This window comes from Microtus pennsylvanicus, chromosome 5, assembly GCF_037038515.1.
Source record: "Microtus pennsylvanicus isolate mMicPen1 chromosome 5, mMicPen1.hap1, whole genome shotgun sequence".
Lineage (NCBI taxonomy): Eukaryota > Metazoa > Chordata > Mammalia > Rodentia > Cricetidae > Microtus > Microtus pennsylvanicus.
This window is the reverse complement of record NC_134583.1, coordinates 43,556,891-43,581,788: the sequence shown is the minus strand read 5'-3', so window position 1 is coordinate 43,581,788 and position 24,898 is coordinate 43,556,891. Positions and strand designations below refer to the sequence as shown.

At 42.9% G+C, this 24,898-nt stretch overlaps 1 protein-coding gene across 6 annotated transcripts in view; it reads right to left on the bottom strand.

Annotated features, from left to right (window-relative positions):
• Window positions 1–5,488: 5,488 nt before the first annotated feature.
• Stim1 (stromal interaction molecule 1) overlaps window positions 5,489–24,898 on the bottom strand; it is a 190,951-nt gene continuing 171,541 nt past the window's right edge. Inside the window, exons 7-14 of one of the 6 annotated variants that reach the window (XM_075971713.1) lie at window positions 24,713–24,890; window positions 16,963–17,130; window positions 16,371–16,471; window positions 15,878–16,113; window positions 14,312–14,404; window positions 11,867–11,933; window positions 9,563–9,599; window positions 5,489–7,350 (exon numbers count right to left, since the gene is read on the bottom strand). In XM_075971713.1, the coding sequence (XP_075827828.1) occupies window positions 7,306–7,350; window positions 9,563–9,599; window positions 11,867–11,933; window positions 14,312–14,404; window positions 15,878–16,113; window positions 16,371–16,471; window positions 16,963–17,130; window positions 24,713–24,890 (925 nt within the window). In that variant the 3' untranslated portion in view covers window positions 5,489–7,305. Of the gene's footprint in view, window positions 7,351–9,562; window positions 9,600–11,527; window positions 11,934–14,311; window positions 14,405–15,877; window positions 16,114–16,370; window positions 16,472–16,962; window positions 17,131–24,712; window positions 24,891–24,898 lie in introns of all 6 variants that reach the window. The other 5 variants (XM_075971708.1, XM_075971711.1, XM_075971714.1 and 2 more) reach the window with 5 other exon arrangements.

Below are 24,898 nucleotides of genomic sequence, written 5' to 3'. Positions count from 1 at the left end.
TTGGCAATGTTCCCTCTGTTTCTATTGTGTGGAATAATTTGAGGAGTATTGGTATTAGTTCCTCTTTGAAAGTCTTGTAGAATTCTGAGCTGAAACCATCTGGTCCTGGGCTTTTAATTTTTAGTTGGGAGACTTTTGATGATTATTTCTATTTCTTCAGCAGTTATAGGTCTGTTTAATTTGCTTATCTGGTCTTGATTTAATTTTGTTATGTCCCCCCCTTTCATTTCTGATTTTGTTAATTTGGATATTCTCTCTCTGCCTTTTGGTTAGTTTGGATAAAGGTTTGTCTATTTTGTTGATTTTTCTCGAAGAACCAACTCTTTGTCTCATTGATTCTTTGTATTGTTTTCTGTTTCTATTTTGTTGATTTCAGCTCTCAATTTGATCATTTCCTACCGTCTAGTTCTTTGTTGTAAAGGTTTTTGTTGTTGTTGTTGTTGTTGTTTTTTTTTTTTTTGGTTTTTCGAGACAGGGTTTCTCTGTGGTTTTGGAGCCTGCCCTGGAACTAGCTCTTGTAGACCAGACTGGTCTCGAACTCACAGAGATCCGTCTGCCTCTGCCTCCCAAGTGCTGGGATTAAAAGGGTGCACCACCACCACCCGGCTTGTTCTAAAGTTTTCAAATGTTCTGTTAATTCACTAGTGTGGGATTTTTCCAGCTTCTTTATGTAGGCATTTAGTGCTATGAACTTTTCTCTTAACACTGCTTTCATGTGTCCCATAAATTTTGGTATGTTGTGTGGTCATTTTCATTGAATTTTAGGAAGCCATTAATTTCCCCCTTTATTTCTTCCTTGACCCATTGATGATTCAGGTGAGCATTGTTTAATTTCCATGTGTTTGCAGGTTTTCTGGAATTTGTATTGCTGTTCACTTCTAGTTTTAAAGCATGGTGATCTGATAAGGTACATTGGGTTATTCCAACTCTTTTGTATTTGTTGAGGTTTGTTTTTTACGGAGTTATGTGGTCAATTTTTGAGAAGGTTCCATGAGGTGCTGAGAAGAAGGTATATTCTTTTCTGTTTGGATGGAATATTCTATAGATGTCTGTTAAGTCCATTTGAGTCATAACATCTATTAGTTCTCTTATTTCTCTGTTCAGTTTTTGTCTGATTGACCTGTCCAGTGGTGAGAGGGGAGTGTTGAAATCTCCCACTATTAGTGTGTGGGGTTTAATATATGATTTAAGCTTTAGAAGTGTTTCTTTGATATATGAGGGTGCCCTTGTATTTGGGGCATAGATGTTCAGTATTGAAATTTCTTCTTGATGGTTTTTCCTGTGAGTAATATTAAATGTCCTTCTTTGTCTCTTTTGACTGATTTTAGCTTAAAGTATATTTTGTTAGATATTAGGATAGCTACATCTGCTTGTTTCTTAGATCCATTTGATTGGTATTTTTCCCAACCTTTACTCTGACACGATGTCTGTCTTTGAGGTTGAGATGCGTTTCTTGTTTGCAGAAGAAGAATGGATTCTGTTTTTGTATCCAATCTGTTAGCCTATGCCTTTTTATGGGTGAGTTGAGTACCATTTACATTAAGGGATGTTAATGATGAGTGGTTGCTATCTCCTGTTAATTTAGTTTTCATCATTGGTGATGTTAATTTGTGCATTTTTTTTCCTTCAGGATTTGCTGTAATGAGATCATCAATTGTCTGTGTTTTTGTTGATGTAGCCATCTTCCTTGGGTTGGAGTTTTCCTTCTAATATTTTGTGTAGGGCTGGGTTTGTGGCTAGGTATTGGTAAAATCTAGATTTGTCATGGAATATCTTGTTTTGTCCTCCTATGATGATCGACACTTTTGCTGGGTATAGTAGTATGGGCTGGCATTCGTGGACTCTTAATGTCTGCATAATGCTTGACCATGACCTTCTAGCTTTCATTGTCTCCACTGAGAACTCAGGTGTAATTCTGATAGGTCTACCTTTATATGTTACTTGGTCTTTTTCCTTTGCAGCTCTTAATATTCTTTCTTTACTGTTTAGTGTTTTGATTATTATGTGGCAAGAGGACTTTTTTGGGGGAGGAATCCAGTCTATTTGGTGTTCTGTGAGCTTCTTGTATCTTCATAGGCATATCTTTCTTTAGGTAGGGAAAGTTTTCTTCTATGATTTTGTAAAATAAATTTTCTGTGCCTTTGAGTTGAACTTCTTCTATATCTATTATTCTAATATTTGGCCTTTTAAATGTTGTCCCATATTTCATGGATATTTTGGGTTAAAATTGTTAGATTTAATGTTTTCTTTAACTGTTAAGTGTATTTCCTGTATTTTATCATCAGCGCCTGAGATTCTCTCTTCCATTTCTTGTACTCTGTTTTCATGCTTGCATTTGTGGTTCCTGCTCTTTTTCTTCTGATTTCTGTTTCTATAATTCCTTCGGCTTATGTTTTATTTTTTCTATCTCTGTTTTCAAGTCCTGTATAGTTTCTATGTTTGAGTTCTTTTTCTTGGTTTTAAGTGACTTGCCGATATGTTCCAGTTTTTTGTTTGTTTTTTCCTCCACATCTTTAAGGTAATTTCTCATTTCATCTTTAAGAATTTCAAACATTCTCTTGAGGTTATTTTTTGGATCATTTTCTTCTGGTTCATCCATATTTGGTCGTTCAGGTCTTACTTTTGTAGGGTCTTTAGGTTTTACTGATATTGTGTTGCTTTTTGTGGTGTAGCATGTGATCTTACCTATTCTACTCATCTTTTCCTCAAATAGGTGTGGTTGGGGCTGTCTGAGATTCTGTTGAATAATCTAGGTGACAGTGAATCCAAAGCTCAGATGGTTGTTCCTCATGGTACAGTCAGTGTCACAGTTCTAGTGACCCAGTTGGTTATTCCTGTTCCTGGAGGTAACTCAGTGCTCCTGTGCTTTGGTCTGCTTCCTTGGAGTTTGCTGTCTCAGGCCTACTGTGGCCTAGGCTGCTGGCTTTGATCTGTTTCTGTAAATTTTTTGTTGTTGTTGTTTTTTGAGACAGGTTTCTCTGTACCTTTGGAGCCTGTCCTGGAACTAGCTCTTGTAGACCAAGCTGGTCTCAAACTCACAGAGATCAGCCTGCCTCTGCCTCCCGAGTTCTGGGATTAAAGGCATGCACCACCACTACCCAGCTGTTTCTGTAAATCTTGGTCTAGATCTCCTGTTGTAGAAGTCCCTGGCTTGGAGTTGGACCTGTTCTGGTGGCAATCACTGGCTCTGGATCTGGTGGCTGGGTCAATCCTGATCTGCCGTGTCCTGGGACTGGGTTTGCTCCTGGCTTCTGTTCCTGGTGGAGTTTGTTCTCTCTGTGTCTTAGGTAACTGGTTCAGTCCCACTCTGTTTCCAGTGGAGGTTGCAGACTCTGAGTCAGGTCGTTGGCTTACTCCTGGTCTGCCAGAGTCCCAGGACTGGGTTGGCTTCTGGTTTCTGCTCCCAGTGAAGCTTGTTTCCTCCAGCTTTCTCTGTCCTTGTCTCATAGTTTTCTATAAACTGTAAAAGACTACCAGCATGCTAGAGAAAAGGATGGAGTTATTTTTTCTCCCCAGTAACAAAACTACAAATCAATCCATTTCCCATTCCAAATTTCTGTTTCCTAATTTCTTTTGAAATGCAGAGAAACTAAGATGATAGGTTTATGGACCTAAGAATGAATGGGTTGAGGGGTGGAAGTGAAAAATATCCAAGTACTTGCTAGACATACATGAGGATGCCAATAAAAACTCAGTATTTTATTCAATGAATGTACACTTTTTTTAAATTTATTTATTTATTAAAGATTTCTGCCTCCTCCCCGCCACCGCCTCCCATTTCCCTCCCCCTCCCCCGATCAAGTCCCCCTCCCTCATCAGCTCGAAGAGCAATCAGGGTTCCCTGACCTGTGGGAAGTCTAAGGACCACCCACCTCCACCCAGGTCTAGGAAGGTGAGCATCCAAACTGCCTAGGCTCCCCCAAAGCCAGTACGTGCAGTAGGATCAAAAACCCACTGCCATTGTTCTTGACTTCTCAGTAGTCCTCATTGTCCGCTATGTTCAGCAAGTCCGGTTTTATCCCATACTTTTTCAGACCCAGGCCAGCTGGCTTTAGTGGGTTCCCGATAGAACATCCCCATTGTCTCAGTGTGTGGGTGCACCCCTCGCGGTCCTGAGTTCCTTGCTCGCGCTCTCTCTCCTTCTGCTCCTGATTTGGACCTTGAGATTTCAGTCCGGTGTTCCAATGTGGGTCTCTGTCTCCCAAAAAGAGGAACACGGGATGTACTCACTCATATTTGGTTTCTAGCCATAAATAAAGGACATTGAGCCTATAATTTGCGATCTTAGAGAAGTTAAATAAGAAGGTGAATCCAAAGACAAACATATAGGCATCCTCCTGAATATTAACCTTCATCAGGCGATGAATGTACACTTTTTAAAAAAGATGGGTCCATCGAGGTGGTGATAAGGCATTTACCACCAAGGCTGACAATTGGAATCAAACCTTCAGGGTCCACATGGTAAAAGAACCAATTACCACAAGCTGTTCTCTGATGTCCTCACAGGCATATGATAAATAAGTATATTTTCCCCCTTTAAGATGGCTCAAATAGAGAACTGTCAAAAGGGCAGAGTGGCATAAACCTGTAATCCTAGGATTTGAGCAGTGGCTGCAGGAGGATTACGGGTTCAAGGTCAGCCTGGAATACATAAGACCCCCTTTTTAAAGAAGTTTTCTTAAAAAGGAAATAAAAAAAATAGGACTGTTGGATTTAATCAATAAAACTGAATCCCAAGTATTGTGTAAGACAAGATTATACTAAAAAATCTTCACCCGGAGCTAGAGAGAGGTTAAGAGCACTGGCTGCTCTTCCAGACATCCTGAGTTCTGTTCCCAGCAACCACATGGTGGCTCACAACCATCTATGATCGGATCTGATGCTGTCTTCTGGTGTGCAGGCACACATGCAGTCAGGACACTATATACATAATAAATAAATAAACCTTTAAAAAAGAATCTTCACTTGAAACTCAAATTTTCTAAGTATCCTGTATTTTATTAGGCATCTCCCAGACAGAGGGCTTCCGGGTATGTGCACTAGAGCTTCATTCACCCTGCAAATGAATAATAGTCTCTTTATCCTTTTTATGTTTTTTTAAAAATGCTTATAATTTATTTAGGCTGGTGGTGGTAGAGAATGCCTTTATCCCAGGGAAGCAAATACAGACACATCTCTGAGTTTGAGGTCAGCCTGGTCTAAAGAGCAAGTCCCAGGACAGCCATGGCTACTCAGAAAAACCCTGTCTCAGGAAGGGGAAAAAATGCGAATGTATTTTTTGTGCCCCTGCCTGTGCATGCACACCATGGCTCATGTGTAGAAATTAGAGGACAGAACTTCCAGATTTGGTTCTGTCCTTCCACCATGTGGGTCTCTGGGATGAAATTCAGGCTTAATGTCAAGTGCCCTAACCCAATGGGCTATTTCACCAGCCCTTCATCCCTTTCGCTAAGCCAGAGAGAACACAATGAGAGAGTAACAGCCAGCAGAGGTTAAAATCTCCTACATGCTTTATTGGACTTCAAAGAATCTCATGAAATAACACAGAAAAGCCCATGTGAGAGTGTCCAGGGGGCTACAAGGCAGTCTATAGCCTAGCACCCGCCTAAGACCGGCCCCAGCTGCACCCAACCCAGGCCCAAATTAGGATCTCAGGGTAAAGGCATGACAGAATGGGGCAAAGGGAAAAATACCTTTACAGCCATAGCAAAAACAGGTAAAGAAGAGAGTTGTCTGGAAGATGGGAGGCGTGAGCAAGAAGTGGTCACACAGCAGCCTTCACATACAGATACTGTCTTCCTTCACCACCCCCTCCCCAAAACAGTTGTATCTGTTTTGAGCCTCTGGTCCAGGCTATGCAGTAACATGAAAATGGAGTCTGACAAGGGAGGATGCTGTGCAGGCACTTGGGAAATTCAGGAGATTTATTTTACTTTATTTTATTTACTTTAAAACTGTTTGTCTTTTGGTTCAAATACAATATCCTTGCACAGGGCTCCACAAGAGCCCTGTGTCATGACTGTGGCTCCCATAGCCAGGGGAGTAAGTTGTCCTGAGCCCCAGCAGTACTGATGCTTGAGGAGCTTCAGGGAAGCACCTCGTAAGAGATACACTCCTGCAATATAGGGGAACAGAGGTAAGAGGAAGGCAGAAGTGGGCAGGGCAAGAGAGAAATGGCAAGTGCCTTATAGCCCACAGCTTTGGCATCTACTTATCCTCCACCTAAGAGAAGTCTCTCCCCAATAACGCAAGCCTGGCCTCTCCTCAAAACTCGTGACTTGTTCCCTGGGAGTTGGTTCATTCCCTGAATGGAGCCCCGGAGATCCAAATGAGCTCCAGGATGAGGTTCCCTCCAACCTATCACACGTCCACAGAACAAACAGTCTGGGATAAGCAGAACGATGCTGAGTAGGATGAAGAGATCTGAGGTACAGGTGTCAGAAGTTACTCCTCCTATCTTCCCTACAACTGTTAGGAAAGTTAGGGAGTAATGGGGGAGAGGAGCTTGAAAGCAGGAAACAGAAACAAAAACCAAACCTCAAAACTGGGACAGCAGAGATGGTGGAGCTGGGACACTGCTGAAATGGCACTAAGACATGCACTGGAGTGGAGAGGGTGTGACGGCAGCCATGGTTGGAAGGAAGGGTTTCAGGGCAGGCCGGCCATGGTGGTCAATTAATAAATAATGATGAAGGATCAAGGATGAGTGGGGCAGGTATGTACAGTGCCCAGAACCCAGGCCAGCCCCTCCGTGCCCCACTCCAGGGGCCAGATAGCTCAAAGAAAGGAAGGGGGGAAGGCAAGGCTGTCTCAACACTGCCATCCTATCCTGCCTACTTCTTAAGAGGCTTCTTAAAAATTTTGAGGGGAAACTTCTTCCTGCCTGGGCTAGAGTCTGTCTCCTCACCAATAGAACCATTATCCTCCTCAGCCACAGCCTTCTTGCCAGCCAAGTGGGGAATCCGTGTGTTTCGGCTACCTTGCAGGGCTCGGCTGTCCCCAACTGGTGATGGTGTGTCTGGGTCTGGGGAACTAGGGCTATAAGAATGGGAAGAATCCAAAAGTGGGGAGCTACCAGGTGGGCCTGAAGGGTTCAACTCCATCAGGCTGTGGGCCTTGTCTAGGCCGTGGTTCAGCGCCAGTAATGCCTTCTTGGCCAGAGCAGGGCTGTCAGGCAGTTTCTCCACCAGAGCTCCTGGATGGACCCCCTCAATCAGCCGATGGCTGCCATTGGAAGGCATGGCACTGAGAGCCTCATCTGCAGCACGGCCCATCTGAGGAGGCTTGGGAGCCACACGCTGGCGGTCACTCATGTGGAGGGAGGACTCCGAATCGGAATGGGTCAAATCCCTGTAAGACATTGGACAGAGAGGAAAAAAGAACATAGAATATAGGGAAATGGGAAGAGGAGGAGAAGAAAAAGAGAGGAAAAGTAGGATTATGGAGGAAACAAAGTGGGTAGAAATAGGAGAAAGGGAACAATGATGAAAAGAGACAGAAAGAAATAAAAACATATGTTATTATATACCATCACCATCAGGGAAACAGCTTTACATTGGCTGAATATCAAGGTTCTACACTGATAAAAACCATAGGCTCAAATTCCATAGGCATCCTCTTCAATAATCCACCTTCCCATGTCTGGTAAAGTTTATTAGGACTAAATCCTAAACTACCATAGAAGCATCATGTTGCTCCGAATCACCATTTCCCATGCCTTCCTCCCCCCACTTAATTCTATCACACCTGGGATACATGCAGTCTAGGCCAGGCTCCAAAGAACAGGACACATGCAGTCAGCAGGCCTGGTCAAGGCCGGGGAGAAGTTAGAACAGCCTAGCAAACAATCTCTCATTCATCCCAAAGGCCGAGATGTTGCCTCTTCCTACCCTCTCACAGGATCTAAAGGAGGCCATGGAGAAGTTCTGCAGAGTTCAAATCAAAGCAGGAAGTGTGGGATTTGTCAGAGCTCTGTTGACAGGGAGAATTTAGAGAGGCATAGGAAGATAGAACATTGGCCTTTAAGGTACAGGGCTTGAAAAGAGCTCTAAACCCTTCTGTGATCTTAGTTAGATAAGTCATCAAACTTTGCTGAGCTTCAATCTTTGCCCAATGAAGATGGTATCAAACTAATTACAAGACTGGAGGAACAAAAATGTTAACAAAGCACTTAGAAACTGCAAAGTATTGTAGAAGAAAGGCAATAGAGCCAGCCAACCTGGAAGGTCAATAGAGGACCAGTTATAAGAGGTCTTCTTTGCAGATCTGAATTATGGGATCATGCCATTACATACTGGACATATACTCTGAGTCTAGTTCAGGGACTAAAAACCCTTCAAGGGCTTGGTGAGCCAGGGAAGGCCATGAGCCAATCTCAGATGCCTCTGCTCCTGCTTCTACAACAAAGGGGTGACTATTAGGATTACCCTGTCAATCTTGAATTCTCTTTCACTTTCCTAGAGGCCTGAGATCCCACAACAGAGGCAAAGGAGAGGGCCAAAGGAAAGGTATAAACATCTGAGTTAGAAGAGTAGGAGAGGAAATACTAAACAGGAAATAGGTAAGAAGGAAGTCAGGGGTCAAAGGTTAGGAAGGCCACCAGTCTTCTGAAACAGGCAAAAAGTATGAGGTTGGCTCATAGCTATTTTAGGTCTCTCTCAGGAAACAACTGGGCAGCAATTCCAAGGGTCAGTACCTTCCTATTTACAGGTGGAAGGGAAACAATGCAAGTACCCATTCCACTACTACAATACTGCTTCGGCCACATAGTCTACTGTCCATAATCAGTCAGTCTCCTATTTGGCTTTATATATCTGACACTTTTATCTAAATGCGTCTTCACCAAGTGCACATCTGTAATCCCAGTACTTGGAGGGCGAAGGCAGGAGAACTACCCCAAATCCAAGGCAAGCCTTCTGTACATATATAGTAAGCCCCAGGATGAATGGCTAGGGCTATATAGGAAAACCATGTTTCAAAAACAAAATAAATTAAACAAAAAGCTGGTGTGGTACCACACACCTATACTCTCAGCAACTGGGAAGTAGAGACTGAGGATCAGGAGTCAAGATTACCCTTAGCACATACCAAGTTTAAGGCCAGCCAGGACTATATCTTAAACAATAATAAAAAAAGTGTCCTTGTTTCTCTAAGCACACAACAATCCTCCCCCATAAACAGAAATCACCTAGAAAGATGTTCTGAGAAGCACACTAAAAATGGTGGCTCTTTTAAACTAAGAAAGTAAGAATCCTATCAATTTCTACCTTTATAGCACTAAGAAAAAGATAAAAAAAGGTTTGGACCTCTCAGCCTCATTTTTCCTGACCTACAGTCTAGAACTTGTTCTCGATCCTCATCCTTCCATGCCTCCCTCATCAATTAAATGATAAGAATCCCATAGAAGGATAAGAACCTAGGAGAAAGCCTTTGTAGATATAAGAGGGGAAAAGTCCATTAAAGTAAGCTCACCTTCCCTCCCTGAACTTCTGAGACATTTTAGGCCAGAGTTATCCCTCCCCAAAGGCTAGGCTGCCTTGGACTCCCATCCCAAGCTACTAACCTTACTAGAGAGCCTGTTTGCCTTTAGAGATGATCCTCTGGTGCATGGTGCAAAAGAAAATTAAGCAGTGAACAGGCCAGGTGAATGCAGGAACTACCCACCCTTCCTCCCAATTGTCCTCGGCTTAGACCTTGGAGCATGAAATTACAGCAACCCCTAGATTCCCCAACCCATTTCAGTCTTCTCCATGGGTATGACGAGGAACAGTCTCTCTTCCCACACTTTCAGATGAAAATGATGATGAGAGTGAAAATGGGCAGCTCTGCTAAGCAATAATCCTTAAGGGCAGTTTCTTTGTGGAGGCAAAAGAACAGCCCTCAAGGATAACTATCCAAAGGTTCATGAAGCAGAGGTAGAGAGAGGGACAGCCACCGTTAGGCCAGACCCAAGAAATCAACAGAGTAAGCAGGCTGCAGCTCTACAACCCGGACACAGGACTGGACACAGCCACAATTTCAGGGATGAGATGTACTTGCGGAGGCAAGTCTTTTCTTGGGGTCCCCTAAGCTTGTCCCATACAAGGTCAAGGCTACTACCTCCGATCTTAGCCTAACATTTTGACATATTAGCAGGGAAAGTTAATGAGCTGCCAGATCAGGCTGAGGAGAACTTTCAACTCTTTTCTGCGTCGCTTACTGAAACCTTGCAAAAGAACAAGTATCCTAAATGAAAAGTTAAGTTCTGTCTGTGCTCTACCTGATTATCTCTGCGACCTGGGCAAAGCTGCCCTTTCAGAGCCTTAACTCCCTACTCTAACAAAGTATTTCAATACCTGCCTAACTTTTCTTGCCCCAAATTTTCAAATCTGTATTTCTTCTCCTGTAGTGTAATTCCACGAAGGCTGTGCTCATTTACTCAGTCAAACTAGACACTTCTTTTTGCATCTCTAGTCAGTTATAAGTAAACTATCTTGCCATACTGAGACCCAGCTCTGCCCCAGCGGTATGCTGCAACCTCAGCATTCCTTAGTCTTCTCTTTCCTACCTGCATACAGGCCACTACTCTGTTATTTCTAAAATGGAAAGATTTTAGTTTGTATTTTATTACACATATTTATTTTGTGTATGTGCACACAAGCACACACATATGGCACAGATGTGGAGGTCAGAGGACCACTTCCAGGGGCTGGTTCCTTCATTCTATCATGCGGACTTCTGGGTTCAAAGTCAGGTCATCAGGCTTGGCAGCAAGCACTTGTGATTATCCCATGTCCTTTCAAACAGAAGTACAGCCAATTCACTTTCATCTAGAAACCCTTTATGCTCCACTTCTTAAGAGATAAAGACTAAATCCTTAGCCTTTCTGAACTTTTCATCATTCTGACCTCATCTACTACTGCTTCTCTCCAACACATATGCAATATTTTCATTACAAATATATACTATGTTCTTACACTTCAATTCCTCTACACATAACATCTCCTCAAGCTAGAACACTATTCCTTTCTCCATGAACAGGGCTTCACCACCAATGTCATCTCTTTTGTGACACATTCCACCTAGATACACACTGTTAGTCATTCCTCCTTCCTCAGTACCCCAGAGCACTTATAAAATCGGCTCATAATTGACGTGTGTGCCATTCCCAGATAAAACTATATGTCATGATTACTGGGATTTCATCTTATCATCCATGAAAGAACCTAACACAGTACATTTGTTTAAGGAGTAAAGGAAATGAGAGAACTGATCTGAAAGTGCATAATTTAAACAAGTGTTATAGGATCATGAGGGAAGAGGACCGGTACTCATTTTTAGAGTCAGAAAACCCCAAACAGCAAAGGGAAGACAGGTGTAGGAAATTAAGCTGACCTTAATAAGGAAATGCAGAATCGAGAAAGGAAAGGACAAGGGGGGAGATTCCTCACCACACCTCCCAGAAGTCAACAAGCAGCAGGCAGCAGGCAGAAGCCAAGGTAAAAGCAGTAGAAAGGGAAGGAAGAAAGAGAAGAGAGATAGCTGATACCCCAAGCTCTCTGAATGCCCAGACATCACAGCGGTGTTGTCAGAAGGGGTTGGGTCAGGGTAGGGATCCATCTGGAGGAAATAGGAAGTGCTGTGATGATAATAAACAGGGTGAACATGGACGGTGTTGATGGTGGTGGTGGTGGTGGTGGTGGTAGTGGAGGTGGTAGTGGTGGTGGCGATGGTGGTATTGGAAGAGGAGCAGGAAGAAGAAGCAGAGGCAGATGGAGGGCTGGTCCCGTGGCCTTCAGAACTGAAAGACTGTCCAGATGAAAGGCTACGCATTCGCCGCAGAGATACCCGGCTTGTCAAGAAGTGGCCAGCCTCGCCCTCTACCAACCTCTGAGATCCCAGGCCATGTTGTGGCTCCGTCAGGCGCTGCCGAACACTGCTCTGCAGGCTGGGAGCTGCAAGGAGAGGAAAAAGAGTATAAGGACTGCCAATCCAGGTTGGATGCAGGCAAGCAGGTACCCATAAATATATGCCTGCTAGATACTTCTCTGGACATTTGATACCCAATCTAGGGAGAAGGACACCACCTCCCAGAAACCTCCCACTATGGGACCTGAAAGGATGGGAAACTGTAGAGGAGGGGTCAGTTTTAGTGGTAATTCCAGTGGAAGGAGACCTGAGGCCAATGTCACTATAAAGGGAAGTAGCAAGGCAGTTAGTGGGAGGACACAGGCAGGGCAGTACAGGATAGGGTCTTGGAGCAAGGTCCGGGAGAGCAGCAAGAACCAGCCTTTCCTTTTTAACCAGCCTCAGTAAGTAATTCACAACACAGACAAGGACTTATACACAAACATGTTTGTTGGATCATTATTAATAGTTGCATAGAAGTATACATAAAGATGAAATGACTGAAAAATGAGAGCAAATCTATTTGCTGGGAGACAGCAGAGACATCAAAAGTGATGCTTATAAAAATTTTTTTAAAGATTTATTTATTTATTATGTATACATAATATGTATTCTGCCTTCATGTATGCCTGCAGGCCAGAAGAGGGCACCAGATGGTTGTGAGCCACCACTTGGTTGCTGGGAATTGAACTCAGGACCTCTGGAAAAGCAGCCAGTGCTCTTAACCACTGAGTCATCCCTCCAGCCCCACTTATGAAAATGTTTAAGAACTTATTAAACCTGTCTCGAAAAAAACCAAAAAAAAAAAAGAACTTATTAAAGTTCCTGGAGCTGGAGGTGGTAGGACATAACTAACCTCAGCACCGGACAGACCAAGGCAGCAGAGTTAGGAGGTTAGAAGCCAGCAGACTAGAAAGTGAACTAGAGATTAGCTGGGCTGTATAATGAGACTCAGTTTCAGAAAACAAACATCAGAAACTTTCAAGGGACAAAGAAGGATAAAAATTTTTATGAAATAGCCTTGAACTTTGGAATATAAAACACTAGAGTTTGAACCCAAGCCTTTCTACTTCTAACTGCAACCACTTACACTCTCATTTTGACCCATATTTGTAGAATCCTGTGGGGGTTGTTCTGAGACTTTCATGCACCCCAAAAAACCTACACAGGTCATTGTACTCAATAAATATTTTAGCCACCTTTTAAAAATTCACAAGAGGAGAATGGAGAGATGTTCTATCTGCTAACTGTATCTTCTGCTCTTGCAGAGGGTTTGAGTTTAGTTCCCAGCACATACTTTGAGCAATTCACAAGAACCTGTAACTCCAGCTCCAGGGATCCAATGTCCTCATCTGGCTCTGTGGATACTGCATTTATGGGTACAAACCCAAACTCAAGACACATACATATACACATAATTTCAAATAAAAATAAAATCTTCTCTTAAATTGATAAAAAAAATCAAGAAAAAGTATTCAGCTATGGTGAGACAATAAACGCCTTTTCTGTTTTTGAAGACAGGGTTTCTCTGTGTAGCCCTGGCTATCCCAGAACTCACTTTTTAGACTAGGCCAGCCTCAAACTCCGCCTCATAAGTGCTGCCTCTGCCTCCTGAGTGCTGGGATTAGAGGCATGCACCACCACACCCAGCATGAATGCCTTTTAAAAATGCTATTATTCATGTATTTTTTTTTAACTTTCCAAATTTCCTCTAATACATACATAAATGACAATGACCTAGTTCCTGGATCAGTGCTGCAAACCAGGCTCTTATAGGACAATTATCACCCTGACCTGGGCACCAGTAACCTAGGGATGTGCCAGAGCATGTCTTTAGGTTCAATCCCAGCTACAGCTTAAAAAACAAAAACAACAACAAAACAAAAACAACAACAACAAAAACTTACTCCTTAAGTTGGAGAAAGTCAGAGTTTATTAGGGTGGCAGAGTTTTCAGGGCCAACCCACGGAGAGAACACAATTCCACAGTGTGGAAAGGTAGGCAGCAGGGCTTATACAGCTAGCTGGTAACTTTCAAAGCATGAGGAGAAAGAAACCCATAATAGGAAAGGTGGGGAAGAGAAACTGGGAGATAAGGGAAGAACATGAAAGAAAAGAGAGGCATGTTCTTTCCTTTCCTTTCACCCCGGCCCAGCTGGAAGAAGGTCCACTAGGACATCTGTGGCTGGGCTGAGGGGAAAGGCCTAAGCCTTCCACACTATAGATGTCTTCTCTCCAGTCCTCAACAGAGCAGGCTGATTCTCATCACCCCCGAACCCCTCCCTTCAGTTAGTAGGGATAGTGCTGAGGGAACATGGGAAGCAGGCAGGGGTGTGAGGCAGGCAAGAGAAGGGGCCCATTGGATAGGAGTGTCGGTTTAGTTCCAAAAGTCGGAAAAACAAAAGCCCCAAAGGGGCTCCTCAAACCCGGGTATTTCCAGAGGGACTGATCATCCGAGCCGGCGGATGTAGAGCAGAGAGAGCGGTCACTGAACCTACGCCCCATCAGCCAGGCAGCATCTAGGGTCAACAGCCAGGCCAAAAGGAGAAGAGAATTTGATTTATAAAGGGTTTTGGCCTGTCTATCAATGGGATACAGGAAGGGCTGGGGACAGGGAATGAGTGGAGAACAGAACCTTCGGAACTACCAAAGGTTCCTCCTAAACTAGAGAGCACAGGAGTCTTTAGATCAATAAGTTAGGATCCAGACTTGCCTACTAGTGACCCAAACCTTGTTAGGCCTTTGGCTAAAGAACTAACAAGATATCAGATCAAGCCAGGTGTGCTGGCACAAATCTTTAATTCTTGGGGGACAGGGGCAGGTATATCTCTTGAATTTGAGGCCAACATGATTTTCAGAGTTCAGGCCAGCCAGAGCTACATAGTGAGATCCTGTCTCAAAACAACCAAAACCAAAACAAACAAAAAATATCAAATCAAGGATACAAAGAGGCTTGGCCTTAATGTACTACTGAAAAAATTCACAGTCCTACGTGTTTATAATACCAACACTTGGTGGGGTGAAAATCAGGAGGATTATCAGAAATTCAAGGTTAGCCTGGACTAAACAGCAAGTTCCAGAATCAGCACATTAAAAAGGACATTTACAAATAAATGTTGTCTGATCAAAGGACCTGGACTTCAAGGGAGGCAGGGAATTATATGGCCTCCTGAAAATGAAAGCCTAAACCAGCCCAAATTCCTCTGCACTGGTAAGGTATGGACCCACGATAACACCTTTACCATAGATATGCCTAATTTATTTAGCTAAAATAATCTCCCATTCAAATAAAAATTCAGCTGTAGAGCAGAATGGGAGTCACTACAGAATTCCCACAGAACACTGTCCCTTTAGGCTGAGCTCTACTAAGCTCTTATCACCTTTGGGGAAAAGAAGAAATAAGAAAGAACCAGAATAAAAATGGGGATAGGAGGAGTCCACACTTGGTAGGTAGCCAGACATACTTGTACAGGAGTGCCCTCCTGGGCAAGAATGCCTCTTGGTTTGAAGACTTTAGGGATAGATATCACTTTAAAAGATTGCTACTATTTGGGGTTCTCACGCAGAAAGGCAAAGAAAAGAAACATCATTCTATTCACTTGCTTTAGTAATTAAGAATAAGAAACAAAGTGAAATAAACACAAACAGTCCAAATTAATATTATTTTATACTATGAATAAAAAGTCTCTAAAGAAGATTATTTCTTCATAAAGATAAATAGTGGGGGAAGAAAAGGGAGGACTAAACAAACAAAAAAACAGAAGAAAGAGACACAGACACAGGACAGAGAAGGCATACAGCAAGGGGAAAAATATTAAAAGGACAGTTATAAAGACATATCGTAATGTGAATTGTTTTATTAATCAATGATAGGAGCTGACTTCTTTTCTGGTTAGCTTCCCCAACTGTTGTACAAGCACAGCAGAGGCAACAGACTTCTCATCTTGTACACCAAATGCTATTTCTCTCATTCCTACAAAGAGGTCACCTACACTGCATGGACAAGGGTGATACAATCTCCTCATCCATGTCATCCACGTCGTCAGTCATGATGAAGTGGGCAGGGTTAGGGCGAGTACTACCCATCCAGCTGGGGTCTATGTTGAGGGCAGCCACCAAGGAGTGGATGCCAGGATTATTGACAATCTGGAAGCCACAGAGGATCTCAATCTGCTGCCACCGGTGCAGGCGCTCCCTCAGTGCTGCTGTCACCTCGCTTAGTGCTTGCCTAAAGACAGATGAAAGAAAGCTGCAGGTGCGGGCCATGTGGCAGCCCCAACAAGAACAAGGTCACTTTTCAGAGGAACACATGGGGTATAGACATATATGAATAAAAACCACAATATATTCATAAACTTAAGAGCAAAGTAGGAGCTGCATCAGGGTTTGGGCAGGAGATCAGAGATGTTACCCCATCATGAGAAGATGGAATTAGGGTCAATCTCTAAGATGGTCACTGTGGAGCTGATAACTGGTGCTACTTACTTAGCAGTTAAGATCTTATGATCCACATCATCCAGAGAAGAGCTGTGGGCCACATGGAAGGTACCAAACAGTGTGTTTCTCTTCTTTTTTATTTTCTCAGCCTGCAAAGATGAAGAACCCAGCTTAAAGAGAGTTGGATTCATGATTGAAAAACATAAGGCCTTCCTGTAGCTGGGTTCCCATCCCACTAACACAACTTAAGCTTCACAAGGAAAAGAGAAAAGTGAAGTAAGACAAGGGGAGAAAGCAAGTGGACCGGTTGAGAGGTAAAGGGTCCAGTGCCAGTGCCCCAAGCCCAGAAGAGCTTCTATTCCTGTAGCAGCTGGGAAAACTGAAAAAGCTTGCCCTCTGCCCACCCCTACTTGATTTATCATGCCCAGGAGACAAGAGGGAGTACCCAATACTCAGTACCTCCTCCAAAAATTAGAAAATTGTACACTAGAAAAGGAAACAGAACCCACTGCCAATGTATCTCTTCACTCAAAGGGAGGGACAGGTAGAGTAGGAAAGAACAGAGGGAGGGAGCATAAAAAGAAGAGGACAGGAAGGAGGGAAGAGGGCAAAAGGAGGCCAACAGGAAAGCAGGCCTCACCCCCTCCTTGGCCACCAGCAGCTGCTTCTCGGCATTTTGCTTCTTGATGTTATAGTACTGCACCTCCACTTCATGTGTGAGCTGCAGCCACTTCTGCAGGGCCTCAGGAGCATACCATGAGCTGTGCGATTCCAGCTCCTTCTCTGCTTTCCTCAAGGCCTCGCGAACCTATGAGGACACAGAAAGTGGGTCTGACTGTTGACATTAAGACCCTCTCCAGCACTCTGTACAATTCTTCAAAACTCTGAGTCCATACCTGCTTTACAATTCTTGCAGTAGGAAGACATGACAATAATTGTTCTCTGAATTTCATATACAAAGAATTAAGCACAAAGAAGAAAAACAGCCTACTTAAGATCACGCTGTTGGCAGGCAGCGGTGGCTGCGCGCCTTTGATCCCAGCACTCAGGAGGGAGGGGCAGGAGGGATCTCTGTGAGTTCAAGGCCAGTCTGGTCCACAGAGCAAGTTCCAGGACAGGCTCCAAAGCTACACAAAGAAACCCTGTCTTGAAAAAACAAAACAAAAAGAATTCAAATAGAGGCTTTTTTTTTTTTTTGGTCCCAGCACACTCTTCTCTCCTATCACATCAACTTAGTCTCCAGGTCACACAGCCAGTCTCTGTCAGCCCTCCTGGTCTCTTCAGGAATATATCTGTCACTGAATCATCTTACTGTGAGTTGGAGTCTGTATATGGGCTTCAATATACCATAACGGCCGGGCGGTGGTGGCGCACGCTTTTAATCCCAGCACTTGGGAGGCAGAGGCAGGCGGATCTCTGTGAGTTCGAGACCAGCCTGGTCTACAAGAGCTAGTTCCAGGACAGGCTCCAAAAACCACAGAGAAACCCTGTCTCGAAAAACCAAAAAAAAAAAAATACACCATAACGTGGGCTGGAGAGATGCAAGGTTAAGAGCACTGACTGCTCTTCCAGAGAACCTGGGTTCAATTCCCAGCACCCACACGACAGCTCACAACCATCTGTAACTCCAGTTCCAGGGAATCTAACACACTCTTCTAATTTCCTTGAGCACCAGGCACACATACGGTATACAGACATAGATGCAGGCAAAATACTCATACACATTAAAAAAATAGTAAATTTAAAAAATACCATAAAGTGGTAGACAAAGCACTTGGTTGGAATTTTAATTCTGGTGGATGGATAGATGAATCAGCAGTTAAGCGTGCACAGTGCTCTTGTAGAGGACATGTTCAACTGCCAGCACCACAAGACAAGCTCACAACTGCCTATAACTCCAGCACACAGGGCATACACCACAGCCTTCTGAAAGAGCAGCCAGTGCTCTTAACCATTAACCCATCTCTACAGTCTTAGTTTTAGTTTTTTAAGGAAAGGTCTCGTGAAGCTCAGGATGGCCTTGAATTTACTATGCAGTAGAAACTGGTCTTGAACTTCTGGTCCTTTTGCCTCTACCTCCTGAGTTAGGCATGAGTCACTATGTCTGGCATTAATTCCCATTTTTACTCTCTTTTCCTACAAGAGACCCAATATAGACACTAATAAGGGAATCTAGGATGCCTGTGGTGGTGCACACTTATAACTCCAGTTTTTGGGAGACAGAGGCAGGATGAGAGCAATAGTTCAAGGCTATCCTAGTCATAGGGAAAGAGCTTGTATCAAAAACAACGAAAAGAGAACACAGCCTATTTCCTGCAAGATACAGGACTCTCAGCTACTGTCTGTGCAACACCATGCTCCCACCATGATGGTAACAGACTAAACCTCTGGAACTGTAAGCAAGCCACCCCAAATTAAGAGTTTCCTTTATAAGCGTTGCTGTGGTCATGGTGTCTCTTCACATCGATAGAAACCCTATGACACAGCCCAATAAGACAGACATTTAAAAGATATGTAAAATTGTAAGGAGTCACTATTTTTATTACATTGTTCTTAGTTGCCAGGCAGAGATGGTACATGCCTTTAATCCTAGCCCTTGGAAGGCAGAGGCAGGCAGATCTCTGAGCTTGAACTCAGCCTCTTCTACAGAGTGAGTTCCAGGACAGCCAGGGCTCTACAAAGGGAAACCCTGTCTTTAAAAAAAAAATGGTTTTAGTTTGGAAAATTTAGGTTTTTTTTTTTTATAAAATGTTATTTATTTTGATTGGTAATAGTACAGTTTTTTATTTACTAAATATTTAAATGTTTTTCTACAGGAATGAGTTACAGTGCCTGACTTCAAATCTTATTTTTATTTATTTATTGGTTTTTTTTGAGACAGGGTTTCTCTGTGTAACAGTTATGGCTGTCCTTGAACTCGCTTTGTAGAGCAGGCTGGCCTCGAACTCACTGAGATCCGCCTGCCTCTGCCATCCAAGTGCTGGGATTAAAGGTGTGCACCACCACCTTTAATTTCTTAATTTCTAACAGGGTAAATATCATCAGTAAAACTCCCACAGAATATCCTAAGTAATTTCTGGAGGTTTTATAATTTCTTTTATATAGCACAGTGCATACAAAGAGCTGGAATGGCCGTCCATTTTCACTGGACGAATGGTTGTAAACACTCCAGTAAGATCATTTTCCTAACTTAATGAAGCATATGTCCCTCCAGAGCTGATAGAAACCCTGCCACTTCATGCTCAGACTCTTTCTAAATCAGATGGCAGCCGTTTGTGAAGACTCATCAAGAGTGAGAACCGCCGGGCGATGGTGGCGCACGCCTTTAATCCCAGCACTTGGGAGGCAGAGGCAGGAGGATCTCTGTGAGTTCGAGACCAGCCTGGTCTACAGAGCTAGTTCCAGGACAGGCTCCAAAGCCACAGAGAAACCCTGTCTCGAAAAAACCAAAAAAAAAAAAAGAGTGAGAACCATGACCCAACTGTCATGGGTAGCTCCAGCAGAGGTGACAGTGTGGACCTCTCTTGTCTTCTGGGATCCAAGAAGAAAAAAGGAGGGAAGCAGGGCAAACGTGTGCACTTCAATTTTCTTTTCTAAAAATATTCTTTAAGATTTAAAAGGGTTGTGAAGTCAGACATGATGCTGCACACATAATTTAGCCACTTAGGAGGCTAAGGCAGGAAGATCACAAGTTCAAGGGCAGCCTGGGCAATATAGCAAGACTCTCTCAAAAAGAAAAGATAGGGGGCAGAAGCCTAGTGGCAGGCCTTAATCTGAGACACTGTGGAGGACTGGAGATTAGGGGAAAAAATTCAAGACAGTTTGGAATACAAAATGAATTCAAGCCTAAATTGATTGAATGATTGATTGATTGATTGATTGTGTGTGTGTGTGTGTGTGTGTGTGTGTGTGTGTGAGAGAGAGAGAGAGAGAGAGAGAGAGAGAGAGAGAGAGAGAGAGAGAGAGAGAGAGAGCCTGCATCAAATTTTAAAAAACTGTGCTAGAAATATGGCTTAGCAATAGAGTAATTGCCTAGCAAGGTCGTGGATTCAAGTCATTTTCTTCATGGTGGCATTTGATGATTCTAGGTGAGGGCTCATTTACATTGCTGAGTAATACTCAACTAAGTATTCTATAATTAATTTTTTCATTTTCCTGTAGATAACAACTTGGCTTTTTTAGATTTTATGACTAGCACTACAATAGATGTAGTGTTACTGAATATATATCTTTTAGTGAGCATAAACAGTCATTTCCGTTGGGTATAAAGCAACAGAGCATTTATGCATTAGCTTTAGTAGAAACTGTCAAACAGAGTCTGGAATGTAGTTCAGTGGTAGAGTGCTTGATAACATGTAAAGCCCAAGTTTGATTCCCAGCACTGGAGGCAGAGAAGGGGGTAGGAAAATGCCAAGTACTTTTTTACAATGGTTGTACCTACGAATATTGCTACCACTGATGCAGGACCTTTGTCTGTAGGCATTCTGGTAGATGTAATGGTATTTCATTGTTATTTTAACTTTCACTTCCTTAATATTGGTTTTTATAACTGGTCATTTGTCGTGTGAATCTCTTCTCACTTAGAAACTTGGGTTGAAGAGATGCAGAGTGGCAAAGTCTGAAAGTAAAGGGGTACAGCTCAGTGGGTCCAGGGTGGAGGTGGATTTAAGTCTAGTGCTTTAGAACAAGCTTCAAACACCTGAGCTGAGCTATAGTTAAAATTGGCAAACCTTGGCATTTCCTAAACTCCAGCATACTGGATTCTTGTGATGATGTGAAAGAAAATGACCCCAAAGGGAGTGGCATTATTAGGAAGTGCAGCTTTCTTGGAGTGGGTGTGGCCTTGTTGGAAGAAGTGTGTCACTGTGGAGGTGAACTTTGAGGTCTCTTATATATGTTCAAGCCACACCCAGTATGCCAGTTCACTTACTGTTGCCTGCATATCAAGATGTAAAACTCTCAGCTCCAGCACCATGTCTGCCTGCAAGCTGCCATGTGCCACCATGTTGATAATGGACTAAATCTCTAAAACTGTAAGCCATCCAATTAAATGGTTTTTTTTTTTTATAAGAGTTTCCATGGTCTGGGAAGTAGAAAAAAGACAAGATCTCCTGAGTAAATTGGGAGCATGGGAATCATGGGAGAGGGCTGAAGGGAAGGGGAGAGGCAGGGAAGGAGCAGAGAAAAATGTATAGCTCAATAAAATCAATAAAAAATAAAATAAAAAAAGAGTTTCCATGGTCATGGTGTTTCTTCACAGCAATAGAAACCTTAAACAGTTCCATGAGCAATAGAATAACTGGGAGTAGTTCTGGGAGCTAAGGAAATATTTTAAGATGGAGCCATACCCTGACCTTACATTTACAAGGTCCTGGCTACAAGACTCAACCAGAAGGAAAAGCAAGCTGAGACAAGGTTGATCACATGGGTGCATGCCAGAGCAGGAGTTGTGACTCCCATTTGCCCATCTGAACCACCCCACCCAGCTCAGCTCCATGTCCAGGGCCCACTGCTAACAGTCACAAAGCTGGAGGTGCAAGCTCATTCCCACCAACATGCAGAGTCTACAGCCGCTTTGTCTCCCTGCCTTCCCTGTGCTGAGCCAAGCTTCCTGAAACACTGGAGGCCTTCAGAGACCTCTCTTGATCTCTCTTGATCTCTGTGTCCACACCTGAGTACAAAGATACAGATGGCACTACACAGAGATGGCGTGGCAAAAAGACAAACCAAGCTCTGAGGGCTTCTGAATCTATATTAAGGGTATTCTGTAAACCCCACAGAGCTAAATCCTAGGGGCCCTTGCTCAGTGATTTCTGCCTCTGATATACTGGCTCCTTAGTCAACAGGAGTTAGAGGTTCTAATCTTTTTTTCCCTAGTTCACCTTAGCACCGGCCAGCCATCAACACAACAGGTAGCAGACATGACTTGAATTTTCTTGATCCTCCTGCCTCTAATCCTAAGGGTTGATTACAGGCCTATACCACAACTCCAGTTTTTGTTTTGTTTTGTTTCCTAATTTTGCTGTTGTTTCTGATACAGAGTCTCACTAGTTATATCCCAGGCTGACCTGGAACTTGCAGTGGCCTTCCTGTCTCAACTGTATGTTAAACTCACTGGACCTACACCTCTACTTTTGTGAGATTTCTTTACTATTCATTTGTGCCTCTAGCTTCCCCTACCCCTGTATACTGATTTTCAAATTGCTTAACAGGGACCAATTTGGTATTTTAGATCTGTGTGTGGTAGATTGATTATAAAATAAAATTATTGCTAGACACTAAAAATAAACTAAAACTTGAGTTGTCTTTCTTGTTTGTAAGAGTTCTTTATATACCCTGGATGTAAGCATTTGTGTGTGTGTGTATGTGTGCAGGCGTGTGCACATTACCCATATATATATATATATATATATATAATATTTCCTCTCTGATTGTGGTTTGCCTTTTTACTTTCTTTTTAAAACTATTTATTTTACATGTATGAATGTTTTTTATGAATGTATTTATGTGTATCATATATGTGTCTGGTGCTCTCAGAGGTCAGAAGAGGGGCTTGGACCCGCCTGGAACTGAAGTTATGGATGATTGTGAGTCACCATTTGGGTGCTGGGACTCAAACCTGGATCTTCTGCAAGACCAAGTGCTCTTAATCCCCAATTATCTATTCAGTATTGTTTGGGGGTGGGGGGAGTGTTGTTTTGTTTTCTGAGACGGGGGTCTCACTATATAGCTCTGGCTGGCCTGGAACTTGCTATGTACACCAAGATGGTCTAGAACTCACAGAGACCCTTGAGAGCTGGGATTAAAGGTATGTACCACCACACCCAAGTGGTTTTTGTTTATTTTTACTTTCTTAAGACTGTCATGTAATGGAAATCAATCATCAATCACTACATGTAACCTGACTCTTACAATGTTCTCAAAGAAACCAAGCACAAAAAGCATGTATACATAATGCCATTTTTTTGTTGTTTTATTTTATTTTTGTTGTGCTGGAGATTGAGTCCAGAATTATATGTATGGCAGGAAAAGATTCTAGTACTAATCACACTCCTAGCACTATATTATGTGTGTATATTGTGGGTGGGATGGAAGATATACATATGAGTACAGTGCTCATGGAGACCAGAAGAGGGTGTTGGGTCCCTTGGAGCTGGAGTCACAGGCACTTGTGAGCCAACTAACATGGGTGCTGAGTCCTCTTTAAGAGAACATCCTCTTAACTGTTAACTCCAGCCCCACTGATATTTTTATAAAATTCAAAATCATCCAAAACTAATCTAGTTTAGAGGTTATGACAACAGTTATTCTTGGAATAAAATTGGACAAGATCAAAAGTGAGCTTTCTGAGTGGTGCTTACACGGGCATCTCCATACGTAACAACTTAGCGGCTCGATACTTAGGATTTGTTCACCTGATGAAAATACCTCAGTGAGAAAGGGGAGGTATAAAAGAATCACTTTTATCTCCCATTATCTGCCATTCTTTGAAAATAATGGTAAACATTTTTTATTTTATTGATATTTATTGAGCTCGACATTTTTCTCTGCTCCCCTCCCTACCTCTCTCCTCCCCCCTCCAAGGTCCCCATGCTCCCAATTTACTCAGGAGATCTTGTCTTTTTCTACTTCCTACTTCCCATGTAGATTAGATCTATGTAAGTTTCTCTTAGTGTCCGTATTGTTGTCTAGGTTCTCTGGGATTGTGGTTTGTAGGCTGGCTTTCTTTGCTTTATGTTTAAAAACCACCTATGAGTGAGTACATGTGATAATTGTCTTTCTGGGTCTGGGTTACCTCACTCAAAATAATGTTTTCTAGCTCCATCCATTTTCCTGCAAAATTCAAGCCGTTGTTATTTTTTTCTGCTGTGTAGTACTCCATTGTGTAAATGTACCACATTTTTCTTATCCATTCTTTAATCGAGGGGCATTTAGCTTGTTTCCTGGTTCTGGCCATGACAAACAAAGCTGCTATGAACATAGTTGAGCACATATCCTTGTGACACGATTGAGCATCTTTTGGATATATACCCAAAAGTGGTATTACTGGGTCTTGAGGAATGCTGTTTCCTAATTTTCTGAGAAATCACCACACTGACATCCAAAGGGGCTGTACCAGCTTGCATTCCCACCAGCAATGCAGAAGTGTTCCCTTTTCCCCACAACCTCTCCAGCATAAGTTGTCATCAGTGTTTTTGATTTTGGCCATTCTTACAGGTGTAAGATGGAATTTCAGTAAACATTTTTTTATAGCTTTCCCACTACCCTTATTGGTAAGTCTAGAGGAAAGATTTGAACCATATTTAGAAAGGTTCACACATGAAGCTTCCCAGTCAGACTCTGGCCCCTGCCCTAATACACCCCTTGAGGCATCTGGTGCACTCTCTTACCTGCTCCAGCTCTTCCTCAGCGTATTTCTGGCGGCTCCTCTCATTCTCAGTGCCCTCCCTCAGCTCCTTCAGTCGCTGAGCTTCCTGCTTAGCAAGGTTGATCTCATCGCGCAGCTTCTTCTCCAGATGGACCTTCTCTACCTCCACTGTGCGGTGCTCCTCCTGGGCCTTGTGCAGTCTAGGAGT